The 25,658-nt window shown below is 49.7% G+C and overlaps 6 protein-coding genes across 6 annotated transcripts; 2 read left to right on the top strand and 4 right to left on the bottom strand.

The window, feature by feature from the left end:
- Positions 1-3,454: 3,454 nt before the first annotated feature.
- Positions 3,455-4,051, top strand: FPRO_09125 (uncharacterized protein; the record flags this gene model as incomplete). The annotated part of the gene is made up of 1 exon (XM_031232485.1): positions 3,455-4,051. One exon carries the CDS (start codon positions 3,455-3,457, stop codon positions 4,049-4,051), a length of 597 nt encoding a protein of 198 aa, XP_031082416.1.
- A 4,146-nt stretch (positions 4,052-8,197) lies between these two features.
- On the bottom strand, positions 8,198-9,967 carry FPRO_09124 (uncharacterized protein; the record flags this gene model as incomplete). The annotated part of the gene is made up of 3 exons (XM_031232482.1): positions 8,198-9,401; positions 9,456-9,709; positions 9,770-9,967. The coding sequence occupies 3 exons, from the start codon at positions 9,965-9,967 to the stop codon at positions 8,198-8,200; spliced, it is 1,656 nt and encodes a 551-aa protein (XP_031082415.1).
- A 3,766-nt stretch (positions 9,968-13,733) lies between these two features.
- FPRO_09123 (uncharacterized protein) lies at positions 13,734-15,512 on the bottom strand (the record flags this gene model as incomplete). Its single annotated transcript, XM_031232481.1, has 5 exons — positions 13,734-14,663; positions 14,717-15,091; positions 15,150-15,182; positions 15,258-15,340; positions 15,437-15,512. The coding sequence occupies 5 exons, from the start codon at positions 15,510-15,512 to the stop codon at positions 13,734-13,736; spliced, it is 1,497 nt and encodes a 498-aa protein (XP_031082414.1).
- Positions 15,513-17,045: 1,533 nt separating this feature from the next.
- Positions 17,046-18,654, bottom strand: FPRO_09122 (uncharacterized protein; the record flags this gene model as incomplete). Its single annotated transcript, XM_031232480.1, has 2 exons — positions 17,046-18,467; positions 18,520-18,654. The coding sequence occupies 2 exons, from the start codon at positions 18,652-18,654 to the stop codon at positions 17,046-17,048; spliced, it is 1,557 nt and encodes a 518-aa protein (XP_031082413.1).
- A 1,521-nt stretch (positions 18,655-20,175) lies between these two features.
- On the top strand, positions 20,176-22,403 carry FPRO_09121 (uncharacterized protein; the record flags this gene model as incomplete). The annotated part of the gene is made up of 5 exons (XM_031232479.1): positions 20,176-20,220; positions 20,270-20,414; positions 20,468-20,674; positions 20,735-20,829; positions 20,877-22,403. The coding sequence occupies 5 exons, from the start codon at positions 20,176-20,178 to the stop codon at positions 22,401-22,403; spliced, it is 2,019 nt and encodes a 672-aa protein (XP_031082412.1).
- Positions 22,404-23,444: 1,041 nt separating this feature from the next.
- Positions 23,445-23,989, bottom strand: FPRO_09120 (uncharacterized protein; the record flags this gene model as incomplete). The annotated part of the gene is made up of 3 exons (XM_031232478.1): positions 23,445-23,575; positions 23,664-23,735; positions 23,791-23,989. 3 exons carry the CDS (start codon positions 23,987-23,989, stop codon positions 23,445-23,447), a joined length of 402 nt encoding a protein of 133 aa, XP_031082411.1.
- Positions 23,990-25,658: the final 1,669 nt, after the last annotated feature.

The following is a 25,658-nucleotide window of genomic DNA, read 5'->3' as shown; positions in this document are numbered from 1 at the left end:
CTAGAAATGCCCAAGTTAGGATTTAGGCAGGCCAGAGGCCAGGCAGGGAACAGGCCTCTCCGAGGGGGGTTTCTACAGCATGGACTGAACACAACGATCTTGTTAGGGGAGTGGGCAAGCAACGGATGCATGGTCATCGAGTGTCACCCGAAGACTCCCGGCGGATACGCGGCAGATACCGTTGAGATTTACCAGGGTATCCAGTGGGAAGGAGTAGGTACAGCAATAAGGCAGAAGGATTTGAATTTTGATGATGATATAGATTCGCACGGCATGGGCATCTATTCACCTAGGTGGTAAGTATGTATGTACCTGAGACTGAGAGTTTGGGGGATGGAAGCGGGAGAGGCGTTGACAGTAGCAAGGTTTTGGGGACTGGAGGGGCATTACAGCACGGTTGGATCAGACGCCAGGCTCGCCCGAGGGACAGAAACGGCGTTTGACTTTGTCCGATTGACGGTTGATCAAGAGAGGAGCAGAAGAAGGAGAGGGAAGGGCCTCGCGGGGGATGGGATGGAATGGAATGGCGGGGGGCGGACTAGACTACACAGGCGGCTCTTTGTTTGCTATGGAGACAGACAGACAGACCATCAGCAGTAGTCTAGCTATATTGGTCTGGTTTACGAAGAGCGGTGGGATAAGAGCGTAGATGCATGTAGGCGAGAGAATGGAGTATGCTCAGAGAGGGGTAGGCAGAGCAGAGAGAGTACTGAGAGAGAGACAGAGAAAGAGAAAGAGAAAGAGAAAAAGAGAGAAGACAATCACAGAGTCAATCCACATGGTTAGAGATGATATTGACCGCTATCTAGACAATAAGAGTAAGAGACGGGGCTCAGTCATCAAGTGCATCTTGAAATGCAGCCTTGCGGCATACATGCATGCATACCTACAGTACAGTGTGGTCCAGTGCAGTAGTGGACTGACCATTGCTGGCTGATGCAACGGGCAGTGGGATTAGTTACAGTAGGCTCTGGAGAAGAGAGTAGAGAGGCTACCTTGAGGCAGGCTAAGTACAGACTGCACAGGCTAGAGGCTAGAGAGGAGGCTTTTTGCGGCTGTCTATCAAACCGTTGACTTTTAGCGTTGATCACCCAATTCGAGTCAAGTCCAAGGGTGTATAATGTCTCATTAGTAGCTGATTGTGCTGGGTGAGCCCTGAGCGTGTGTGTGCCTTGTCAAGGGGGGATGGGAGGGGGGAGGAAGAGGAAGAGGAAGAGGAGGGCGAGAAATATTGAGAGACATTACTATACCCCTCCCTCCCTCCATCGGACTATTCCCACCGCCCCAGACCCTCTCGGCCAGGACATACCCTGTCAATCCATTTTCTTGTGTTTGAAAAATAAGTTGAGGGTTTCCATATGGAATGTTGGTCTGAGCACTCTCAGTTCACCCACTCACTCACTACCTGTGAGGACGGGAAGAGCACATGACCTTTGGCTGATGTGGTCAGCAAGACATGGGCAGTTTTAGTGAATTGATTTGTTGGTCTGAGCTCTGAAGTCTTGTTTGTTGGTGATGTAACTGTTGTGCTAGCAACACGAGGCTACAGAGGGACTAAGAGCCACGAGACGAGACGAGATCAGACTCTGGCCTCAGGTACGAGCCGTAGACTTGATAGATTAGCGGACGATTATAGCCGTGACACCGGTTTCCAATGGTCCAAGCGGTGGGCTACTAATAAACTACGTATGCATGTTACTCTACTTGATATTGAAAAGTCTGAGCTCAAACGCGTCTAAGAATAAAACGAAACATTCATCTTGTCAGCCAAACTGACGATTCCCATGAATCGTGACAGATGGCATGGCGTTTGCAGTCTTGCTGAATAAACGCGGCATTTTCGCCTTTCTCTAGTATTGAAAGATTGATATTACAGTGGATAGAGCCAGGGGTAGTAATGACATCCCTTCTGCCGTGGTGCATCACAATTCCAGGGACCCGGTTCGCAACGTTCTCTGCCCAGGCACTCACTGGAAATTCGCTCCAACGGCAGGGGATTAGGGCCAGGGCAGGGCTTGCCGAAAGAGCATGCATACGGGTTGGGATACCTAGTGAGGAATACGGACGGATCAGGATCTGGATCTGGACATGAATAGGGGATTAGAATAGACACTGTAGCTAAGCAAGGGGTGCGAGGAGGAGAAGGAGGGGCTATTGACCGACACCGCGATCAAGAGGGGGACAAACTTGAGGGGCGTGTGAGTGAGTGAGTGGATGAGGACTGAATGACTGGCAGACAGACTGAGAAGCGGTGATCTGATGAGGCGGCAAGGTTTTGCTTGGACTGTGCTTGGCCCTTAGGCGTAGTCCCCAAGACAAGACTGACTGGACGTGGACGCTCGTGGGAACTGGAGAAGAAGGGAGCAAAAGTGGAAATGAGTCAAGCGAGTTCGGCCAAGGGAATAGCCGTAGACTGTAGATGTACTAAAAAGGGGGGCGTGTAAGTCAGTCATTGTCTGTCTTAATTAGTCTCGAAGAAGAGAAGCCTCGCAAGCCGTTGGTGATATGATTGTGATAGCGATTGTGATTGTGACTGCGAGAGACTAATAAACATAGAAAGCGGGGAGGAAAGATATTGGTAATGCAAACAGTAAAGATCAAGCGACAAGAGAGTCTAGAGCTGATGCTGATGCTGATGCTGTAGTCTACATCCTGGCTGAGCTGACTTGGGCTACTACCCATTGCCACCGAGACACGAGTTCTGATACGAGAAGGAAAAGGTTGAGTTGTGTCTAAAACTGACTGTTATGTGATCAAGCTGTGATAAGACAGACGTTGCCTGCCACTGTCAAAACGTGATTATGAGGCTATTTCCGTCGAGTCCGCCGCCATAAGGTTAATGGCACCCTAAGGAGACTCCCCTAAAAGCTGGGGAATGCCGTCTTGAAAAAAGTATTCGTCGAGTTGATGTTGATAAAGTTTCCGTGTCGCACGTTGTGTCGAAGTTTCAGAGTCAATGATGAGTCCATCTGTCTGTCTCTAACGGAAGGATTGTGATAATCAAAAGGGCAGGCAACTTGAGTGGCATTTGACTCAGGCATGAACTAAATCTCCGAAATCCATGATGAACTGATGTAGAAAGTAACAGGCATGTCGCTTAAATGCCTGTGTAAAAACAAATATCCATTCTTGAAATGCTTGCACGCAATGGAATGCGGGTGGCCTCACAAAATGCAATCAGAGACAGGAAAAAAAGGGGCTACTGAGATGAAGCTATACTACATGCCAAACCACGAGATTGCAGCGGACCAAAACCGCTATGGACCGTCCCGACGGAACGAGGCGATTCTCTGAGACACCAGAAGAATGGAGGGAGAGGGAGAAATGCTTTTGGTCGCAATACGAGTATCGTGTCTAAGACATCAATCTACTCTGATCATCAGGCACTCGGGCGAAGATCGTGATGAAGAAGTTGCAGGGTTGTCTACATCAGCAGGAATGCAAATCAAGGGACATGGCGATATCTCTTGTCTCTCGGAGAAGTGGCTTTCAGCTGGGTAAGGTATGGAAACGCTACCTCGGAGCTACAGCTACAGCTACAGCAGGCAGAATTTACCAGTTACGTTTCTACCTGACGATAATCTCTCCTTGGTGTTTTGTGCCTCGCCACCACCAACAACTTCTGATCAACAACTCTACTTCGTACACGCCCATACCCGACACTCTGGATTGGGAAAACCAAACTCGGTTTAAGCTTCTTCCACGCATAGAGTTAAAGCAGAAGAAGAAGAGAAAACTCTTCGTTTTCAGCTGTCCACAGTGCAACTTTGCCTCCCGCGAACCAGGAAACCCGGATCGCCTCCCAGCTCGCGTAGTCATCCCAGCTTGTCGGGACCGGGAGGCAGAAGTAGAGAGAAAGGGGCGCATGCGGACGTTTCTGTACTACGTGGAGGGCGAGATCTGGCCGAAAACGAATCTTCGTAAAGAGCGGTCGAGGGGCACTGGAATGCAAATGACGTCCTTTCCAAACCGAGACCAAGAACCAAAGGGTCCGGATGCGCACGGGAACAGCTTCGGAGGTTCCGTGAGCGGCCTCGGCGATCCAAACTGACGGGAGCTGAAGACACTTACCGATATCGTACTCCGTAAGCAGTCGTGACTCTGCCTGACTTCCTTTTGAGTTCGGCGACGGTGATGGTGACGGAGAAGGGAAGGAGTTTACCGACCTCGACTTCCCGCTTCCGGACGACGGGACGTCACGGGATAACGGACGGGTCCATATTACAAACGGGAAGGATCGAACTCTACTGCTTCAGTTATCTTTGGAAACTTGGAAGAGGCAACAGCAGTGCAAGTGCAGCTGAAAGATGAACCCCACGGCAAACTCCGTTCTGGGCCTTTGATTTCTATTTCCATCATCAGCATCATCATCATCATCATCATCACCGCCGCCGCCGCCGAAGACTCGCCCTATCAGCAACTCCGGCGATGCCGTCTTCCATCACGAGGCGAACAGGGACCCTCTACTTTCTATATCCGGCCGAGGGAGAATCATATCAGCCGGGATGTTGTGGAGATGAAGAGCGGTAAAGGGCTCGAGAGCCATTCTGTATCGTCTGGAACCACCGACGCCACGGGCTGGTCTTGACGTTTATGGATATCCAACCGTCTGGAACGGGAACAGCCTTCTCTGGCAAGAGGAACGAGACGAGGGAGAGGAGTTTCCTGAATCTCCGCGTGACTTACTCGATTCTTTCAGCGTGTGAATCAAGACCAGAGTGCTTGCGCCTGGAATCGCCAACCTAGGACTTCCTTGCTCCCGAGCACGAATCAACAATTGACACTTTGCTGCCAGTTCCGTCAAGACACGGCAGGTCGCCTTGAGAGAGGACGATGCAGGGGCTTTGATCAGACATGCCCACTAGGCAACGATGATCAAGTCCAACTGGACATTGAAACAAAAACCATTTGTTTTCTATTGCTACCATCTTCAAGATTTCTGCTGACCAGAATTTTATCGTCATACCGTAACGATAGGAGACACTAAGCCCAAGTCCCCCTTCGAAGAATGGATCAACCCATCACCAGCGGGGAAGCTCACCTCTGCTTGGCTTGCTAAAGGGACCAAACAGTTTTGGCTATGGCAGTCAAGCTATTCGGATGTTTGATAAACCAAACTCAGACTCGATCCCAGAAACCAACTCGGCGGCGAACGATTATACAAGGAAACAAAGGGAAAGAAAGAAATAGTGCTTTTGCCCACGATCTGAGAAATACAAGACTGCTGAGTTGTGGTGTCCTTGCTGGGTTCTAGCTCGTGTTATTTCCAGTCGGATATTAACTGGAAAGACCAGAGGCTATAATCTGTAACCAGCACCAGACTTTGGTTAGCGTTCCCCTGCATTGAGTAATGCACCAAGAGTCCCTGCATTTTGACTATTCGGAATCCTCTCCTGCCGACTGTATTTACACGGCTTTGAGGAAAGCCAGCAAGTGCTGAATTGCTCGTGATTGTCGGCTCGCTGTTTTGGTCTAGTTTAGACATGATATGCTTGCAGACAAGAGTCCTAGGTTGCATCCTGCCATTAGCTCCTAGAGATCATGCCTTGCGGGGATTACTAGACATTACCAAGTTGCTGCTGCATATGTTCACAGTTGAAGCTAGTCAAGGGCAAGATGGTATCAAAAGTCTCGATGACTTTACTGTTGATACAAGTTAAGCAACAGTACTTTGATAAGCACGGGCCCTATACTTGCTGCCGGCCTTTCTTCTCAGCAGTTCTATCACGGCTTCTGTGGTTCATCAATGGGCTTGCTGGTTGTCACTTTGCAATTTGCGAATTCTCATCGAGACATGCAACCGATAAGAACCTTCCAGCAAGGCTGGTCGTTATATACCACCATCCGTTGAACGCTCTACTGTTTAACATCTTTGGAAAGCGTTTGTCAACCAAAAGCCTCTATACCTTTGTTTGATTCTTCTGGCTCGTTCCTTGCTCCTTGCCCGTCGGCCAAATTCTCTACAGGGCTTCAGATCAACCATTTGGTACCCTGTAACTTGCTTTCCTCAGGTCTTCGCATCGGTTGCTGATACTCGACCTCGGAGCTTACCTTTCTCTCGATCCATTGCCCATGTCTACAGCTATTCTGGTTTCCACTTTCGTACGTCTCGCTTGGGCGACACTCGCCGCCTTAAGGGGACTAATGCGGCCGGGCCGGAGACCCGGAGACACAACAGCACGCTCCACACTGTGTGAGGGAGAAACAAGACGCCTGGCCCTTTTCTCTTCAATTAGAAACCGGTCAGAGTCCATCTCATTTCGAACGAGGTTGGTGGCTGAGTAGCGTTGAGTGATTTCGGTATCTGGACCCATGAGGCATCGCGGCATATCATGATGGGGTTTGTTGGCTGAAGAAAAGGGACGGGTAGGCCCGCGCGGGTAAAGAAGGGATGGAACCAACACACGACAGGGGTGGCTTTTAGGGCGTCATGCAAGACAAGATGGGGCAAGGGTGCACTTAACTTTGGCTCTAGAGAGACCGTCTGGAGACCGTCTATGGGCTTGGTGTTACGATTCCACCGTCGTCAAGATCGAGACTCAAGGTGGATGAACCTATTTGGCATATCCCTCAAGTTCCCGCATCAACGCAAGCTAAAGTGGTTATCGCTTTGGCTTCTGGTTTGGCCGCCCAGCCTCCCCGTGGCTGGGCTGGATACGATGGGCCCGAAAAGACCCTCAAAATAGAAACGAGTCAAGAGAACAGACTCCCTTACAGACCATAAGGCTCGTAGTGAGTCATTAGCTCATCAGTAACCTAGAGATAGCCTCTTGGTCTATTTGACTCTGTCGGAAATCCCGATTCATGGCAAGCCCGTGGCGTGTCGCTCATGAGTAGTTTGGTCAATTCTTCCGTGAGGGTCTCGACCGAGATGGAGATTCGCGACGTTCCCGATGATTACATACTCCATCTAAAATGGGGAGGTATTGAATAGCCAGTCATGAGGCATAGATGGCAAGATCGAATCGATAGTGTGAGAAGGGGGCGATGAACTTCAGCTGAAGACTACACAGCTCGTTATATCTAGTCTATCTGACACGATCTCGACTAGTGACGAAATATTCTCATCTTGTGGGTGAGTGACATTTTCTGTGCGAACGCTACAAGGGATATAATAGTCTGGTGTGTTGAGAGGCCGTCGACATGCTTTGAACGAACACGGTGGGCCATCGCAGCCGAAAGTGAAGCCCCTTTGCCTTGAACGGCCTCCGGGTGAATGGTACTCTGGTACCTGGCTCTTCGCTCGCAGTTACGTTCTACGCCTGCTGAAGACGAAATTACCCAGAGGTGTTTAAGGATTGAAAAAGGTGTCGACTGACTCTGGGGGTTAAGTAAACATAAGAAAGGTGTCTTTCGAGAAAGGAATTGTGAGCATATCACGAAAGGTTGGCCTGTATACATCGGTATCATGCTTGGAGTTGTGTAAAAGTTGGCCATGAGCTATTAGAACAAGATTGTATATGAAATATGGTGGCTGTCGTTAAAGAACAAGGCAAAGGCTCTATGCTAAAGAGGAGATTTGGACCCTATGGATTAGAAGATCTCTCGATAGCTCGGAGCTCAATTGATCTGTTGCTGGAGTCTTGTTTGAACTACCATGCCCTCAAGGCTGGCGTCAGTCCTCAGCTTGAAACAGTGATTGAGACGGCGGTACTGAAGCACAACTCTCGATACGCAATAATCTTGGGATCTCACTCAATGGGCGATAAACGCACTTGTTGCTTGGGGGCAGGCCGTAGAATGCGAAAGAGAGTGTCGATAAGTGGCATGGACTCTGATTACCAGAGTGTCTGTATGATCTATTGTGTGTTCAGAGAGGAACTTGGGGATAACATTGAGATTCACGCGTAAGTTTCAGTGCCGTCAGCCAAAGACTAGTTGCTATTGAGGCAGCGTACAGCGGGTAGACTCTAATGATAAGAGAATGGGATACGGGTTAGGGAGCCAAACTCGGAAACATGAGCGAAATATGTAATGGCTATATATTATGTTTATGTTTTATGCTCATCAAGTCGTTTCTTCGTTATATTTTCCAGGCGCCTAGTCCAATAGACGCAAGTTGATGCAATGCTTCTTCTAATGTAATGTCTTTGCCGATGTGCATGTGTATATGTAACTGGTAGCAAGGTGTTGCAAAGTGGATGGTGGTTCGGTGAGAGCATCGATGCATAGTTTCGCTGAAGTTTTGATGATACCATCAAGGGCTTGGGCTTCCTCCACGGCTTGTGTTCTCAACGCAGACCTCTTCGCGCACTGCGACATTTCCGTCGCGGGCATCGCGTTCATAGACAAAGCATCTTTCAGCGTAAATGCCCATCTCGTTCCTTCTTCGCCATACATCACCCAATCGCCGCACCATGACTCGCTTCCAACCTCCGACATTGAGTACGATATGTTTCCAAGGCGTATGAGAGCCGAGTCTCTCCTTCTCCTGCACAAGTAGTTTGAAGGTTTGCATCGCAGCCTCTCGATCACGGTCGACTCCTGGAGACACCTCTTCTAGAGGGTGGATTATGGTTTGGACGTGTAAGGTCAGCGTATGCACAGCTGGGAAGACACATATTGCCCTGAGAAAGGTAGTAGGATCGCATAGTCTGGTGTCTAGGTCAAGTTCAAGAGTGTGAACACACTTTAGCTGTTGACCCAGTTGAGCCAAGTCAACAGGTGCCAGGGTTGGGCATTTCTGGTCATCTTCTGAGAACCCAACGTGGTCCCTCAGCCGTAGCACCTGTAGCGACCTTTGATGTGCTGCAATAGATTCAAGCTGGAGCAATCGGGTATGGCAAGTCATGTTCAGGATCTCGAGTGCCTCGATATGATCTTTCACCAACAAGTTCAACCCAATGGTGGCATCTTCTCTCTTGTCAGACAGATGGGCACTGTAGTCTTCCACATGGAGTGTATGCAACGCCGAGAAGTCTCGGAAAGGCACTGAGCGAAGGAAGTTGAAGATGGGCACAGAAATCAACTCGAGCGACTGTATCTTGGAGAAATCCCAATGTTTCTGGACATCCTCAGCTGTGTGGCTCCAGTCGTATGACCGTAGCATCAAGTTGACGATGGGTGGCATTCGTTCTCCAGGAGAGAACTTGAAGCACGTGCCTTGCCCTCGATCTTCATAGCGTAGTGCTTTTAGCTGTCGAGATTGGACCAAAAGCTGCTTTAACGAGTTGAGCCTCGTTGATAGCACCGGCATCGGATTGGCGAGTTTCAATGACGCCAACAGCTCCGAGGGAATCGATCTCGTAAAAGTTTCCAATGGATTGCCGTTGTAGTCTCGTCGCAGGGGGAGGTCCTCGATGTACAGTCGGGTGCTATTCGAGTTGCAATTATGCAGGCGACGGAGCTCCGAGGGTGACCACAGACCCTCTGCAGGAATGTCGCCATCTATGTATTGCCATCTGTTGTCAAACTATCAGCAAGAGAACGAGGATATCGAGAATGGGTGCCAGTACCGAACCGACTTTAATCGCTTGATGCAAGATAATATTCCAGTGATTCTTGTGGGGTCCAAGTTGCTTCGTATTGTGACATGATTTGTGAGATGTGAGATGTGCCGAGAGACGTTAGGATAGCGTTGTTCAGCATCTGGTGCGACGAGAGATTTGTTCAAGGTTAGGAATCGGTAGGCGATCGGCGTAGCTATGGCATCGAACCTCTTAGAGACTAGACGCACAGACGTGAGCGTTGGTGAGTCTATCTCACGAAGCTAATGTAGCATTTAGTATCATATACTATCGGTAAAATTGGTTGTATTGTTGTGATATACCTGTTCGAACACAAGAGCCAGAAGTTCCGAGCTCAGGTGATTCAAAGATAGAACTGGCAAAGTCGGGGCCTTGTGCGAAGTGTCCATGCAATAAGATGATTCCGATGACCTGAATGAAAGGCAGGGCCGAGCTGGTGGTACAGAGTACGATAGCGTGATGGAGGGTGCGGGAACCAATAGTTCGGTAACAGATAGCATGGTAAGATGCCAGGCTCCGAGCAGATGGGGTCAAAGAATATGTTGGCAAGGAGAAATCGTTTCGGATTTGTGAATAACAAGAACTGATGGGCAGGACGCTGCTTCGACTATGTATCAGTCGGCCAGCTAAGATGATGCCCGGCAATGACCGCCGAGCGTAAACTCTACTTTTTTGTTTGATGACACTAGACTAGTTGAGGCGAAAGTAACGAAGGATGGAAGACGGGCAAGCCTCATGCGGGTTGGGAATCAACTTAGACACAGTATCCTCGCTCGACATGGAGTTATGATCCATCAAAGCAGAGCGGTTCCAGCAAGACGGAAACATGCCAGGGTTAATTGCCAGGATATGAGAGTAAAGGCGGGAGGGGTGGAATGATATCCACCAGGATTATGTATGGTCACGTCCTTTGCCCAAGTCAGGAGCAGCAGAGTCATGTATGAGCGAGATACATTGTCGGTGAGAGAATGCTGAGAACAGTCAACAGATGCCTAACTAGGAAGTGAACGAGAGATGGCGATGGCCATGTCACAGAAGGAAAGAAACGCCAGACAAATGCCAGAAGCTCGGACTATCTCAAGACAACTGAGTGACCAAAGAGTCAAACTAAATACGGAGAGTCCAGGAGGGATGTGTGGAGATGGCTGAGCCGCCGAAGCGATTAAGATCGGGGTTCCCTTGTGGGGAGAGGCCAAGAAAGCAAAGAAAGGCAGGCAGATGCAAAGTGTAGACGACGAAGAAAGCAGGGTTCTAATCCAGGTTCGGGAGGTGACAGGTGAGAGGCAGACATGGAGCCAAAGCCAAAGCCAGCTGTTGTCGCCGTTATGGCTTTGTACAGGAAGCTAAGGAGACGGGACGAATAGTGGACAGAGAGCAGAGACATGGTGTGTAAAACGACATCAGGTACAGAACAGGGAGGAGATTCTTGCGATGCTACGCATGAGACGTCGTCTCTATGAGAAGAACAAGAAGACATGACCAATGTTGATCGGAATTTGGGAAAATTTGATGCATCATCACGCCCAAAGAGCGTCTTGGAACCAGGATAGCCATGCCAACGACCTCGGTCGTTGGGCGGGGACCCAGCTTAAGAAAGAAGTCGAACATGATGCCGTATCTTGTGATGAGTCTAGTCGTGCCGAGGCGGGAGAAACACACGAGAGACAGAGCAAGATTGCATACGCAACAAGCCATGTGGTTCTATCCAGAAGAGAACAAGCTTCATCGCATTGAATAGGAGACCGCAAACCATCGAATAGAATGGCCTGTGACATTGATGCCGTGTGCGGGCACCTCCCGCTTCCATTGTCATACAGAGAAGTAAAAGTCAAGGTCTGATATATTCTCGCAAGAGTTCCCCGAATCGGGAAAATGGACCCAATTGAAGGGAACGGCGGCCCCTCATGGTTTCAATGTCTGGAACCAATCGCAGTTGTTGAAACGCCCCAGACCACGGTGCGGGACGCAGCGGGGAGAAAAGAAACTTGAGCATTCAATCGCATTCTTCCGAGATCCTAGTTTGACCGGCTCGAGTGTTGATGGGTCGACAAAGATCTCGGCCGATGCACTAGCAGGAAAAGCCACATGAAGATTTGTTGTCGCTTGAGATATCGGGTTGTGCTTGAGGCTTTGTTGGCCTCAACTCCAACGCTATAGGTTGATTTGAACGTTGAAGCAAGCATTTCCTTTCTTGGATCTAGCGATGGATCCCAATGGCTTGGCTTGTTGGCGGCTCATCGACCCTAGATCCCGGCCGCTGCGGTGATATCAGCTTCAGGCATGCCATCAAATGCAATGCAAGTTGTCGCTTTGAGTATGAAATTTGCTTGCTTGGCTCTTCAATGGAAAATGGCAGCTGTCATGTGAGACCTTCCCATGTCAGGCAGTTATTGTTAGATACTGACCTAGGTAGGTACCCAGCAGTCCTTGCTTCCTTCCGGATCCTGTGGGCATGGTTGGTGCCTTCCTTACAATTAAAGATTTGTTGCTGTGTTTTTCTGGAAGGAAGCATGGGGTTTGACAGGTGATTGCTTTTTATGGTGAGCTTTCCCGTTTATTTATAACAGTCCCCAGTCTGTTAAGGCCCAAACTTCATTTTAACATTTCTACAACTGACCTGTCGCATCTTATCCCTGGATTCGTTTCTTAATCTCCTGAGGCCTGCTTTGCGATCGTTCTTCATCCACCGGGAGTTGTCAATCTCGAATCCATTTTCGGTGCATCCACTTTCCGAGTATCCTTGCACCACTCATCAGCTTCCAGCTGCGACTTCAATATTACATCGCAGCAACGTTATGCTCCTACATCTCGTGTGTCCTCAGAAGGCGGGGCAGACCAGTTCCAAACTAGATGGTGAAGCGGTGGAATAATGATGTCAAGGATTCCGTTCATGCTTCCTCGATAGCCATGTACAGCGTCATCTGTATCTTCGGGAACAAGTCAACGGAACCTGCTTCCTGCAGTGCAACCCAACGACTTCTCATCCATTCCCCTCCTGTTCATGTCAAGGATAGCCGACATGATCTGATGACAAGTAACGGTCTTGACCTTCTAGACATTCAAGCAGTGATGATAGTGACGGGCAATGCATATTGTCCCATCGTAAATATGCCAACTGCCTATTGCAGATAACTGGTAGCAATTGAGCATGGGCTTTCACATGGGGTGATTGTGGTCAGGTCGTCGTAAAATGCGACTGGCTCGGTAAACGCTGTTCATGGTTACATCGACTGATTAGTCGCAGTGCCCGGAACGGCAATCACAGAATCCTTCGAAGTTCCCAGTCAGTGATCCTGGGGGGTTAAATCTAGGTACCGCGTACTGAGATTCAATGCTTCAAGATGCGCGCTCTCAACGGTTTCACCACTTTACGTCGCATCGCGCCATTTCAATATGTTTCCACACAGGGCTACAACCAGTGTGGATGAACGACCGTTGTCTGTTGTCATTCATGTCTCGGTTTATGTTTGTGTTGCTGTTCATCAACGACAAGCAAGGGATACCTTGGCCACGCTGTCGAGTCCGAGACTCGAGACTATAAACCTGAGATTTGCATCTGCAGTGAACCCTAAAAGGCATGCATGAGTCTAGATCTGTCTGTCCGACGCCAATTCTGGATGTCAGCAGGTTCCAAGGCTCCAACCTGGTGGATCATAAGCCACGCAGCATTTATGAAAGTAACCACACTTATAAACAACTCCGAACTGTGGCTGAGGGGAACGTGGCACGATTGGAAACCTCTTGAATTCGCGGATTGAACTTTGGGTATCGCGACATTTTCGATCTCGGAGATGCTTCGGGCTGAGACATGTCCTGTCTCTTTGTTGTCCTAATACGACAGTTCTGAAATACATATCATATCGGAACCTGGTAAGGGAAGGTGATAAATTCTACCTCAACTTCAAACACTGACCGAGACATAGGATCAAGAACAAGTCGTCCCAAGGGCTGAGAACGGGTATTGATGCCCTTGCCTTGACGCAATTAACGATACGATAGGTACAACAAGTAAAGAACGCTATGGGAATCTGCCCTTTCGCCGCGCCAACCTATTTCATGCATGGACGATAACACAAGAATGTCGATCCAGAAACACAATTCCACCTTTCCAAAAGAGTCCATCCCTCACAAATTCGGGGTTACTCGACCCAGGCCGTTCATCTCAAGTTGAAGCAACGCGACACATTCTAGTAATTCCGGTAAACTGAGGCTCTTGGATTATGGACAGCAGCCACCATGTGCGTGTATCCATTCCTAACATCGCCTCTAGTACCGGTATATAGGCTCCTTGCTCTTGGGTGGTGGTCCACTTGGCGCATCGTAGATGTCATCGTCGGAGACTTCGTCGAGTCGCTGTTGTGCGGGCGGCTGGGCTGATGGCGTCGAAGCTCCAGCGCCGTGCATGTGAACCTTACCAATGGCGCTGTCTTGTCGGCCCAGATAGCTTTCCGTGGGTTTGAAGCCAGGATGGAAGGGCTCGTACGCAAGGCGTTCGTGTTCGGAGTACTGAGTCGCTGTGTTGGATGGTGGTTGGACCGACGAAGAATTACCTGGCTGAGGATCTGCAAAGGGATCCTCGGCGGGCTCTTCATAGGGTCGGTTCGAACTTCCCTCGCCATTCTGGGGTGGAGGACCTGGAGGTGGTGGGTAAGAATGCGTCTCTTTACCCTTGCCGGAACCTGACCCAGATCCGTTGCTGAAGGAGTGATTGTTGCCGTTGGTCTCAGGTTGAGACTCTGGCTGCTGTTGGGGCTGAATCTGAGGGGTCAAATTGGGCGACTGTGAGTCGGATCGTTCGTTCAGACCCAGTTGTTTTCGGGCGCTCAGGACAGCTCGCTTGTGCTGATTGAGCGCAGTTTGCAGCTGCTCATTGGTGTCGATGAGATTCTCCATCGTGTCGTTATCAGGAGTGGGATTCTCAGACGTCATGTAGCCTTGGATACTGCGAGATGCGCTTGAGCATCGATCAGCAAATTCCTTGATAAGCTCGTTGTCGAGAATCTCGCCGGGAGGCGTATTCATGACAACTTGCTCCAGGAGCTTAGCTGATGTTCGGGCTTCTTCGAGTCGGCTGGCCAGCTCAATAGGGTCAGGCAAGCGCTTATTCGTGTGGTGTCTCGCGAAGTAATTCTGCGAGTGTGGATTTGGAGGAGGCGTGTTGAAACCGCCTGGCGACATCATGGGCTGCTGCGGTCCCTGTACCGGCTCGTTAGTATGTAAGGTCCCATAACCCGAATCATGTTACACACCCCAAAGTTCTTATAAGCTTGTTCCTTCTCCTTTTGCCACATTGAAATGAGCAAAGTCAAGTTTTCGTCGTACGCCTTGGTGTGCTGGAAATCATCGAGTGTTTCCATGAGAATCTGCCGCACGCTGGGGTCTCGTACAGCCTTGAGAAGTCCACGCGCAGTATCGACAAACTTTTGGTCTAGGTTCCGCGTGAAAGTCGCGCCAGGGTTGTCGGTCAAGATGCGCAAGAGCATGATTGCGTTGTACTGCCATGATGGCTTTGAAAAGTATTCTTTGGACAGGTACTTGCGGATCAGGCGCGCGCATTCGGCGGCAGCGGCTGGGGAGGATTCGGCGGCATCGACGATAGGAGGGAGAAAGAGAACTTCATCTTGCTGTTTCGCATGAGATTAGCTGAGCCGTGACGTCTGAGGGGGCGACTGTAAAACATACCTTGGACTTTCCTCCAGACTCGCAAAATGCTTTCTAGGCTCTGGTCAGCGATGGCCAGACGGACGACACGGACGGTTTCGCAGGATGCGCGATAATATAGGGACATACCACGCTGTTGTGAGCTGTAGCCTCGGGTGTTCCGGCTGGTGTCGTGCCTGAAGGTGAAGCTCCGGAGGGTCCGTCAGATGCTCCTATGAATTGTCAGCTCTGGACGTGTGCTGTGTTTATTTTGGGCTGTCTGAAACCGAAGAGGTCGATCGCAAGGCAGCGCGCATGAGAATACGTACGATTGGAGACATTGCTGGCTTTTCTTCTGATGCTACCGAGCACTTTGCTCATACCAAGACCCTTCATGGACTTCATGGCTGTGTTGGAAGCTCGCGCCACAGCGGGCGACTCTAGGGGTGGAGAAATCGGGGGACTCTTGGAACAGGAGGCGAGATGATGCTGGAGTTTATAGCGGTGTTTGGTAGATAAGGAATAACAAAGTTGTTGAGGTCAAGTTGTGACTCGAAGAGTTGAAGATGTAGGGAAATTAAGGCTCAAAAGGGAAGGCGCCGGGATGCAATGCAATTACTATCACGGTTTCAGAAGCGAACGGTGATGTTGGTTGGTCTTGGTACGTTTCTGCCTCTCGGAGCTGACGATGTTGGAGCAAGCGTCGAATGATTGGCGCCGTTGTCTGGGAGTAGCAAGGGTACTGATCCTTTTGGACTGGTTTGAAGAAATTGAGGGCAAAGTTGCTTTTAACTCGAGTGATGTGGTATAGTAGATGATGACAAAGCAACAAGTAAACACTGATTGTCCGGTGACGAGGTAGTTGTTTACCCGTAACTCTCCTGTAACTGTAGCTGTACTCGTTCGTTTCTTCTTGTTGGGTCTCGTCGATATTCAAAGTTCGGAGTTCTTAAGGGTCCGTGATGCGCCTCCCGCTAATACAGCCCCGTGCGTCACCCACTCTCTGGGCTGGGATTTGCAGGGTCCTACAAGGTCGAAATAGAGCAATCTTGCGATAGGTAGAAAGAGTTGAAACACAAGGAAAGAGAAGACATCAATTTACGCATCAAATAAACATAAGGCTCTAGACGATGGCCTAATTATCAACAAATATAACTACTCTAACCCAACTGTAAAGCGGCCGCCGTTGCACAGCCTCATCACCCTACGCAATCAACCCCTCTCTATCGCCGCCGTAACACATGACATTAGCATTCCCTCCCCTCAGCATTAGTATTGGCATCGTGTCTTGGCTTCACTCTGGGCTTTGTCATGAAATGTGCCGGGCCTCGTTCTCACTATCGTTCATCAGAGAGACGGACAAACAAGAACGCGTGGCATTTCAATATGCGGAGTGTTCATCTAAAAGGTGAAGATCCGCGCTATCTCCACAGTGGGAGCCGTTCTTCTGGATCTCTAACACGCGGCCCGAAGTTTGAAAGCTGGATAGACTGTTATAGTGCACCCTTTAACATACAGTAGACGCCGTTAAATAGTGAGTGGCAGTATGTGTCAAGTTGTAGGCTTGAACTGCGTAGGCCTCATTTACTAAGATCATGCTTGTCTCAAGAATCTGACAACCAGACATCTCGCTGTGTTCGTTAAATTACTGCGGACTTCAGGTTGTAGTCTATAGACCTAAGTCCGACAGACACTCAAACCTCTCGGCAGTTTTCTTTGCGCCGGTGTAGCCCACAAGCGAGCATCTGATAAGCGACACCGTTTCCTGTCGCCCAGGCCTCCAACACATGCTCCCACGACACCCTCTTGTAGTCAAAGTCGTGTCTATTCTTCATTATATAACAGCAAAGCTCTTGACCGCCATGAAAAGTCTCCATAACAGACGATCGCTGGTCATGACCTCTTGGCGCTAGTTACTGACTGACCACCCTCCGCCTCCTAGTCTTCGTCATCGCCCTCGTCGTCCGACTCATCTTCCGATTCCGGTGATATGTCCTCCACAATCAGATTTCCTGACCGTCCAATCTTCTCCCCCATCGTCACTGTTGTGCTAGGTTCGTACACCGTTCTGGGGAGAATTGAGGCGATTCGGAACTTGTACTCGTGCTCGTACTCCCCCGGCTTATCACCACCCGCTGCACCCTCCTCTTTGAGAACACTGTAGCACTCCACAAAGGCATACAGGTCCTCCAGGGAGGCATCTTGGGGGAACCGCCGCACAATTCGGCCGATACCCGATTCCTCGGGCATCTTGAGTGCGACTCGTACCACGCTCTTATCGCTGGTTGTTGGCTCGGGCACAATAGTTGTTGCTCTCCATGCAATCCATTGCTCGCGCTTCTCCTCGAGTCTCTTTGCTGCCTCTGCTTCTTCCTGCGCGCGCTTCTCTGCTGCTGCAGCGGCGGCCGCTGCTTCTCTCTTCTGGCGTGCGCGTTCTCGGTCAATAGCTAGTGACCGTTCGTAGGCCGAGTCTTGCTCAGTTCGTAGATTTCTTGTTACTTCCTGGGCTGTTCGCTCTGCGCGTACTCCATCCAGATCTGCACCGTACTTTTCGATTGCTGCTCGAAGCTCTGATAGGTAGGTGGAGGGGGGCATGGGTCCAACGAGTCGCTTGACGATCCCCATTCGTGTACTACCCTCCTTTGGTGTAAGGCAAACCAATGCCGAGAAGGGAAACTTGGTGCAGATATACTCCTGAGCCACCTGGTATGCCTCGGAATCCAAGACGTTTCCGCCCCACAGAATTATGTTGTTGGAAGGATCTTTGATGAAGTTTACAACTTCTGGTGCCAGTAAAGTCTCCTTTACGAAAGACTCGGTATCGTCGTGCTCAGGCGACATTAATACCACAAGCATAAACTTGAGGTCCTTCTTGGCTTGATCATGCGCCTGAGCGACCCCGCCCTCGAAGAAGGGTAACTCGTTCTCTCCATACTCCTCTTCGAACTCTCGCTTGAATCTCGAGGCAGTGTCTCGAGGCATGAGAGGTCGTCGACCATTGGTGCCTCTGAAGCCTGTCGAGATTCTGCTCGTAACAGCCCGCGGTCGAATCGAGGCGGGCAAGAAGGACAGCGCATAGATTAAAGTCCGAAATAGAGTCGAGGCAGCTCTCCAGCCTAAGCTAAAGGGTGTGAGGAGCAGGCCCAGCAACCATGGTGTTCGGTTTGTGACAGGGTTCTGAGGCACGATTCTCGGAGCTAGATCAGTGCGCTGTCGTGGTGAAGCTCGAGGGGCACGAATTGCCTCATCAAAAAGGCTCTCTTGTAGGTTCTCGTGCCGCGCTGTCGCTCGGGGTATTTCTTGTTGTGCTGCAGCTACTGGGTCTGCAACTTCGCCGTCGAAGAACTTGGCGATTGCGATCTATGATGTATCGTTAGAAGGATGAAAAGGAGCAAAGAAGCGAGTTTGATACCTGAACATTCCATTCGGAGCGTCGGAGAAGCGGAATGGCTTCGCTGATCTCTTGGTTGGTCACTTGTGTATATTGATCAAGAGCCTCCTGCTGAGTAGTGGACAGTTGTCCCAAGTCCATGTCGCCTTCAGCCATCTTGTCAATCTATATCATCCACACTGTTCTTGTTACAGGGTTCGAATAATGTCTCTCAGGTGAACAGCAAGAAGAGGGGAAAGGAACCGAGTTCAAATGTGCGGGAACGAAGAGTGAATGCGGTCTACGTCTCGCTTGTGGTGTAACCCCACGGTTTTATAAGATCCAATACATTGGGCATTCGTAAATAAGTGGTTGGAAGATTCCGGCTTCGCTGCATATAAAGGAAAAGAAGGAGTGTGAAGAAAGATTAAAAATTTTCAAACTGTCCGAGATAAAAAAGAGGTTTAAAATGGACTCGATTGAAGTATCTCTTGTATGTGATATCGAAAGACGAGAGCTAGAGATGAGGTTGACGAATGATGGCATCAAGCGCGCCAAAGCTAAAGTGGGCGGGCTTGCTTATCAAAAGTCAGATTAAACCCGTTTTGGGGTGGGCTATTCTTCGGGACAATGATATTATTGGTGTCTTCCATGGGAACAACGAACTGGCTTGAGATTTGGCGTCATGCCGTGGAGACACATGTCTAAGTATATTTCCATACAAAAATAATAGAAAAGATACTAGGATGAAGCGCATTGCTTTGCTGGGCTCGCGACACTGCAGGCTTGTTCACCCAACCCAACTGAAGTGTCTAGTTCCTCCACCAAAACTGCCCCCCCACCGCCCACATCCACATCCGCACCTAATCCAACCACTCGTTCAACTCCTCATACCTACCTTACCTCAACCTCACCTCTCCTCCTCCCGACCTCGCAAGACTTTGCTTGCTCCCGCTACGAGAGGCGACGGCCCGCGCCTTGTCCCCCCTCGAACACGGTCGTTGGCTTCCCGCGCTTTAATCACTGTTCAAGCTGGTCTGCAACGGCCAGCCTCTGGACCCCGCCGTTCGTCTCGTTACTCCATGGGCGGCCGCTCGCCTCGATCAATTGAACAATGGGAAATGCTTGCCAGAGTCAAGTAGGTGCTGTTTTTGTCAGTATTCGGCCTAGGTGCTGTGGGCATTGTTATCTGCACCAGATCGTTTCTCAGTCGGCAGCTTGCTAACATCCTCCTCTTTCAGACGTCGTAAACACAGCCAAGCGGGCTGCACTACCTTCAACACTATATAACTGACCATGGCGACTTCGCGATATCAAACGGCCGATCTGCGACGCCAAGTTGGGTCCCCGAGACCCAAAGGACGCGGTTCGTTTGCCCTTCCATCCATCCCACGATATCGACACACCCCACCAACAAATCAACTCCAACATGAACGCTGACCTGCGCTCTCCAGAGAATAAAGATACACTATGCCGAAACGTACTTATTTATGGCCATTGTCGATATGAGGACCAAGGTTGTGCCTTTAGTCACGACCAGAACAAAAACAACTCCAATTCAGACTTGTAGGTTACTCAAACTTTTGTTTTGTTTGTTTGTTGTTTTCGGGATGGATAAACCCGACCCATGATGCGACAGTTCGCAGCACCCAAATTCGATCCGACTTCGCTTGGCTTATAAAGTTACACACTTCAGCCATGAAAGCCTCGCGCTGTCGGTCCAATGGTGGGTTTGTTAATGAGGTTTGTAAGTGATCATTGTATACAGTGGTTACATACTTTTTCTCTGTAGACGGGAGGCTTCAATGCTGCTGCAGGAAGGACTGTATGTCGCATGACCCCTCCGCTCATCGGCCGATACTCCCTCATCACCAATGACTTGCCAACTTTACTTCAACTCTTCCAAAACACAACACTCCCATGTATCAGCAGCCCTGGTACTGTATCACTACTTCAGGCATATAATATCCCACACTCTTTCTTGCTCAAGTTGACTCTTGCGAGCTGCTACTCCACATTCAGCAACTCACACTGCGATTCCGGACCTCCAACATGGCTAATGATGATGAACCCAGATCCAAGAAAGCACTCAATGTTGAATCGCCATCTTTCACACCCGCTAGCGTTGGGAGTAAAAAGGCCACCTTCTCTTCACAAGCTGCCAGCGCTCCAGCTTTTACACCACGTGGCTTGGGCTGTATGTTCCCCATAAGTACCCTCATTCTTGAGTCAGTCAACTGACAAAATGTTTGTGAAGCCGCTACCCCGGTTGGGCCCCAGGACGGCGACAGCAGCGTCTTCAATCCTGCAACTGTTCGCGAATTTACCCCTAACTTTGACGTGAACAGCACGGTATGAACTGTCACTGCCGATATTGAGACTCCCCGCTAATTAAATAGACTACTTCCGCAAATGGCTCCGGTCAAGATGGCGGGATCTCTTATGACCCCTTCACTGTGCCTACTATGAATCAAGGCATTACTACTCCTCAGTACAACCCCTATGCTGAAGATCCAGGAGCTCTCGGTGGCCATGGGCCAGGGTACTTCCCAGCACAAAATGCATTTGCTGCTCCCGTTCAGCCTCTGCAACATCACTTATACTTCCCCGCTGGGCAACGTCGAGATGATTTGATGCCATATCATCGTGTTCCTCACGACTTTTTCATCGCTGAGAAAGATCGAGTTGAGATTGTCAATAAACTTGAAGCGACTGGCCAAGTTCTCCCCAACTCTCAGTTACCGCAACTCGACAATTACCACAACTTGGTACCCTTGGATACAACCCATCGGAAAAATGCTAACATCTTCGGCTATCCGAGCTGGGTATATAAAGCTACACAAACCAAGTCGGGTCACACTTATTGTCTCAGGCGATTAGAAGGCTACAGACTCACCAACGAGAATGCCATCAGGCTTGTCAAAGAGTGGCGGCGCATTAACAATGGCAGCGTGGTTTCTATCATTGATGCGTTTACCACCCGCGCTTTCGGGGACAGCTCACTCATCTTTGTACAAAACTATTTCCCCCTTTCCAAAACACTAGTTGAGGCTCACTTGACCCCAAGCAGTACCCATGGTACACGTTTCCAAGCTAAAACGCCCATTGCTGAGAACGTCCTGTGGGGTTACATCTCACAGATCGCCAATGCGCTCCAGGCCATCCATTCGGTCAATTTGGCAGCACGATGCATCGACCCTAGCAAGATTATACTTACAGACAAAGGCCGCATCCGTCTCAGCGCATGCTCTATCTTGGACGTCGTTCAATATGATGCTCATCGATCCATTCAAGAGCTTCAGCAAGAAGACTTCATTCAATTCGGCCGGCTATTGCTCTGTCTGACGACGAACACTCTGCCAGTCCACCTCACTAATTTTAACATATCTTTGGAACAATTGTCGAGGGTATATTCAGTCGAACTGCGGGATACTGTGCTGTGGCTCCTCACCCCTCAGCAACCTCCCGCTCAGAAGGGCATCGACGAGTTTGTACGCGGAATCGCTGGTCGTATCACATCCACGTTTGACCAAATTCTTCAAGCCAATGACAAGGCCCGCGCCGACGTCATGCGGGAGGTGGAGAACGGTAGGGCAGCCAGACTGATGATGAAACTCGCAACCATCAACGAGCGATATGACTTCAACGGAGATCAGAATTGGTCCGAAAATGGTGAGCGGTATATGCTCAAACTCTTCAGAGATTATGTTTTTCATCAAGTGGATGCCAACGGTAATCCAGTTCTGGATATGGGACACATGCTTCGTTGCATGAGCAAACTAGATATTGGGACGGAGGAGAGGGTTTGTCTCACCAGTCGAGACGAACAGACCAGCTTCATCGTCAGCTACAAGGAGCTTAAAAAGATGCTGGCGAATTCCTTTGGAGAACTTGTCAAGGCGAGCAAATCAGGTCGAAGCTTCTAGTCCCAGCAGGAACAACAACCTGGCTCGTGGCAACTTTCAGAGAATAGCGGTACAAAGCCTCAATACTCACAAGGACATTAGAAAAGGCCAGACCGAGGGTAGGGGGCTAGATTTGATGGTAAATTGATGGGTATTGGTCCTAGCCAGTCTCGTGCAATTTCTATTCCCACGAGGCCAAAGTCCTACAGGGCAACAGAATATTTTCCATGGAATCAAACACATCAGGAGGAAACAGGGTCTCAAAGCGAATCAGACCTGTCACTAGAGGTTCCCAGCGAGTTATGCCAAAGCTCCGAGAGGAGGCTAATGTGCTTCACACGGGCAGGGCCAAGCAAGCCTCCGTCATTGCCTGAGGATGGATCAAACGACGACTTACAAGGAAGATTGAGTCCTCAGAACGACAAGGACGCCCCGGCTGTCAAGAAGAAACGTAGAAAGAAGAACAGGAGGACCAGAAAAACAAAGAGTACCAATTTTTGAGAACAGAGTCTCATACAATCACAACACATTGGGTACCTATAAGGGCAACGCCTTGGATCAGTCAAGCACTCAGGACTGGCACAATCGCCAGAAGGTTTCTGGCCTCTTGTCATATGATGCGATGGAGGTTGGGACATTGGAGGCATTCTACAGATTCATGATGGTCTGCCATGGCTGATGATGTTTAGACTGTGTGTGTATATGGCAGAGGTTAGTGGTGGTTCTGAAGCAGAGAGAGACGAGATAGCGAGACAGAAGGAGCGTATTTGTCTTTTCAATATGATATATTGCCTTCATTCGTCACAATATTCTATGAAGTGGCGGCTAACGTGATGATTTCACGGTTGGTGCCAGGGGTTTTCGTAAGATGCTGCTTTTGATGCCATGCATAAGGTAATCCAAAATACCCTGGTAGTAGCTGGCGGTCTAATTGTGTCGCTCGGTTTCTTGAGTTTAAACCAGACTTGACACGGCCGTATATATTGTACCAGCTCCAGGTTGGATGGTTTGTTGTTTGCCTTTGTCGTAATATTCGTTTCCAGCTTGATAACAGTTGAGTCCTCAATCATCCTCGGCCTGCACAAAAGGGTTGGCAATCTCTTCGCTGCCGTCGACTGGGCTGACGAGAACAAGGAGAGTGCCTCGAACAACTACGAGGCCAAGGGATCGAGTGGAGTCGTTGCCTTCGTCGTCTGCGGTCATTGTGTTAGCTACGAGTACCTATCCAGGAACGGGTAGAATATTAATCAGGAGATGGTTTGTAAGAGTCGCGCGTCATACCTCGAACAACCTCGTGTACATCATCTAGTACCAGGTTCATAAGAGCATCATAGCCCTTCAATGTGCCCTTGACTGAATCAGAAGTTAGTGACTGAGATCTCCTGGCGCGCAACCCGAATAAATATACCCTCGCGGCCGCCGTTAAACTTGACGGTGATCTGCTTGTCCATATACTTGCCCAAGTCAAGAATGTTCTCCTTCTTGGGTCTCTCGCGCTCCTGCTGGGCGCCTCCCGCGCCGCCGCCTCCACGACCGCCTCCGCGGCCACCTCGGGGATGCGATCCTTGGCCACCGCGGCCACCTCGGTGTGAGGGTCTATCGGACATGGCGTATCTTTTGGGGGGGTTAGATTGAGGAGATGGGGTGTGATATTGGTGATGAGCCTGTGGTTTGGGCTGAGGTTGGAACTTGTGATGACTCTGGTGGGGTGAGTGGTGCTAATACAATTGTGGAGGTTTAGGGGTGTGGATTTTGGCTGTTTGTGGGCAGTCATGTGTGAAATTGGGTGAGAGTGGATTGTGAGAAGAGAGCTTGATACATACGATTCGACCAATGAGTGGCAGGAATTAGATACAGCAACACTCACTTCTTCATGTGAATACGATAATCATAACTCACACCGCGTAATAATCTGGCCTAGTCTGCCGACTGCAGGAAAGATATTGATCATCAGAAACAGGTCTAGCAAAATGCAGGAGAGCTTTGTCGATTAGTGATGGTCACTAACCGACTTTCAGTGCCGCAATACCGAGCGTGATACTATTGGACCTGTAATATAGATCCAAGTGGAAGTCCAAGTGCAAGACGAAATATATCGCTCGCGTGCCTCGGAGACCAGCGTCGCAAATTGCAGTAGCAGATCGACGAGCGGGATGATGCAGCGCAGCCAGCGCCAGTGATATTACCTCACTCATCTGACTTGAAACTAGATCCATGCAGCCTGAGTGAGCTTGTCTCTTTTCCTGTTTACCGCCTTAGCGCCTGTAGTAAATCATCCCTCCCTCCATCCGTGCAAGCTACTCTACCTTGGGGATTTGCAGCAGCACAGCCTCAGACAAAGATCCCGCGGTGGGACATGCATTAAGGCGCATATGTACAGATTGACAGGAGTGATATGCGACTCTCATTACAGGTATATGAGCTGTTTTTTTTGCGTGTACTTGACTCCTCAGAGGAGGCCTCTCAACATCCATCATGAACTGTCCGAAAAAGGGAATCAAGCTACAGTAGCACTGGGTCTTGAGCCCGCTGGCCCGCCGTTACCAAGCTGTATAGGTACCTAACTTAGTTAATGGATGTCTGGGCGGCTAGCAGTGGTTGCAGTACCCAGGTATAGGGCATCACCAGTGGAGGGCATTTGTGTCTGTGTCCCGTCTGTCAGTTTCGAATTGGTTGCTGCTACTGCCGCTCTTTGTCCTTAAATCCTCCTGGCCTACCTCGTTCCTTCTTTTCTCTAAACTTTCCAAAAGAAAATCTTTCATCCTCAAAGGAACCATCAACTATCGTCGTCCTTTTCAGGCACTATAAGTCGGAGATTTTGGTGTTGACATGCCGTCCATTCATACCTACCTATCCATTCAAATTAACCAACTCGACCGTTGTCACTTTCCATCGGCCTCGCACCTCGTTCCGCTGCACTCTTCCCCACATGGTCCCGATTCCCCGGCACTTTCCTCTTGCTCCAAGGCTCCCGTCTCTTTTCCGTATTTCCTTGTGCTTCTCCCCCAGCCTGTCCAATATTTGAACCCTTTTCAATCTCCTTTTCTCACTCTTGAAGGCTCCTCTTCACCCACCTGGGCTCCAACGTTACCCGTCATAGCTCACTGCGTTATTTTGCGCGAGGGATTTTCTGTGCTGGAATAAAATTGAGACTGTTCCACGGAGAATCTACAGTTGTTCTCCTCTTGGCGCCCATTTACCTGCATATCCAAGGTATCTATCTATCTGGGGGTACGGGCTCTCTAGTACTACTACAAAATCGACATATCCTCTCGA

This window comes from Fusarium proliferatum, assembly GCF_900067095.1.
Source record: "Fusarium proliferatum ET1 genome assembly, contig: FPRO_scaffold006, whole genome shotgun sequence".
In the NCBI taxonomy this organism is placed as follows: Eukaryota; Fungi; Ascomycota; class Sordariomycetes; order Hypocreales; family Nectriaceae; genus Fusarium; species Fusarium proliferatum.
Note: the sequence above shows the minus strand (reverse complement) of the source record. Positions and strands in the feature narration are given on the sequence as shown.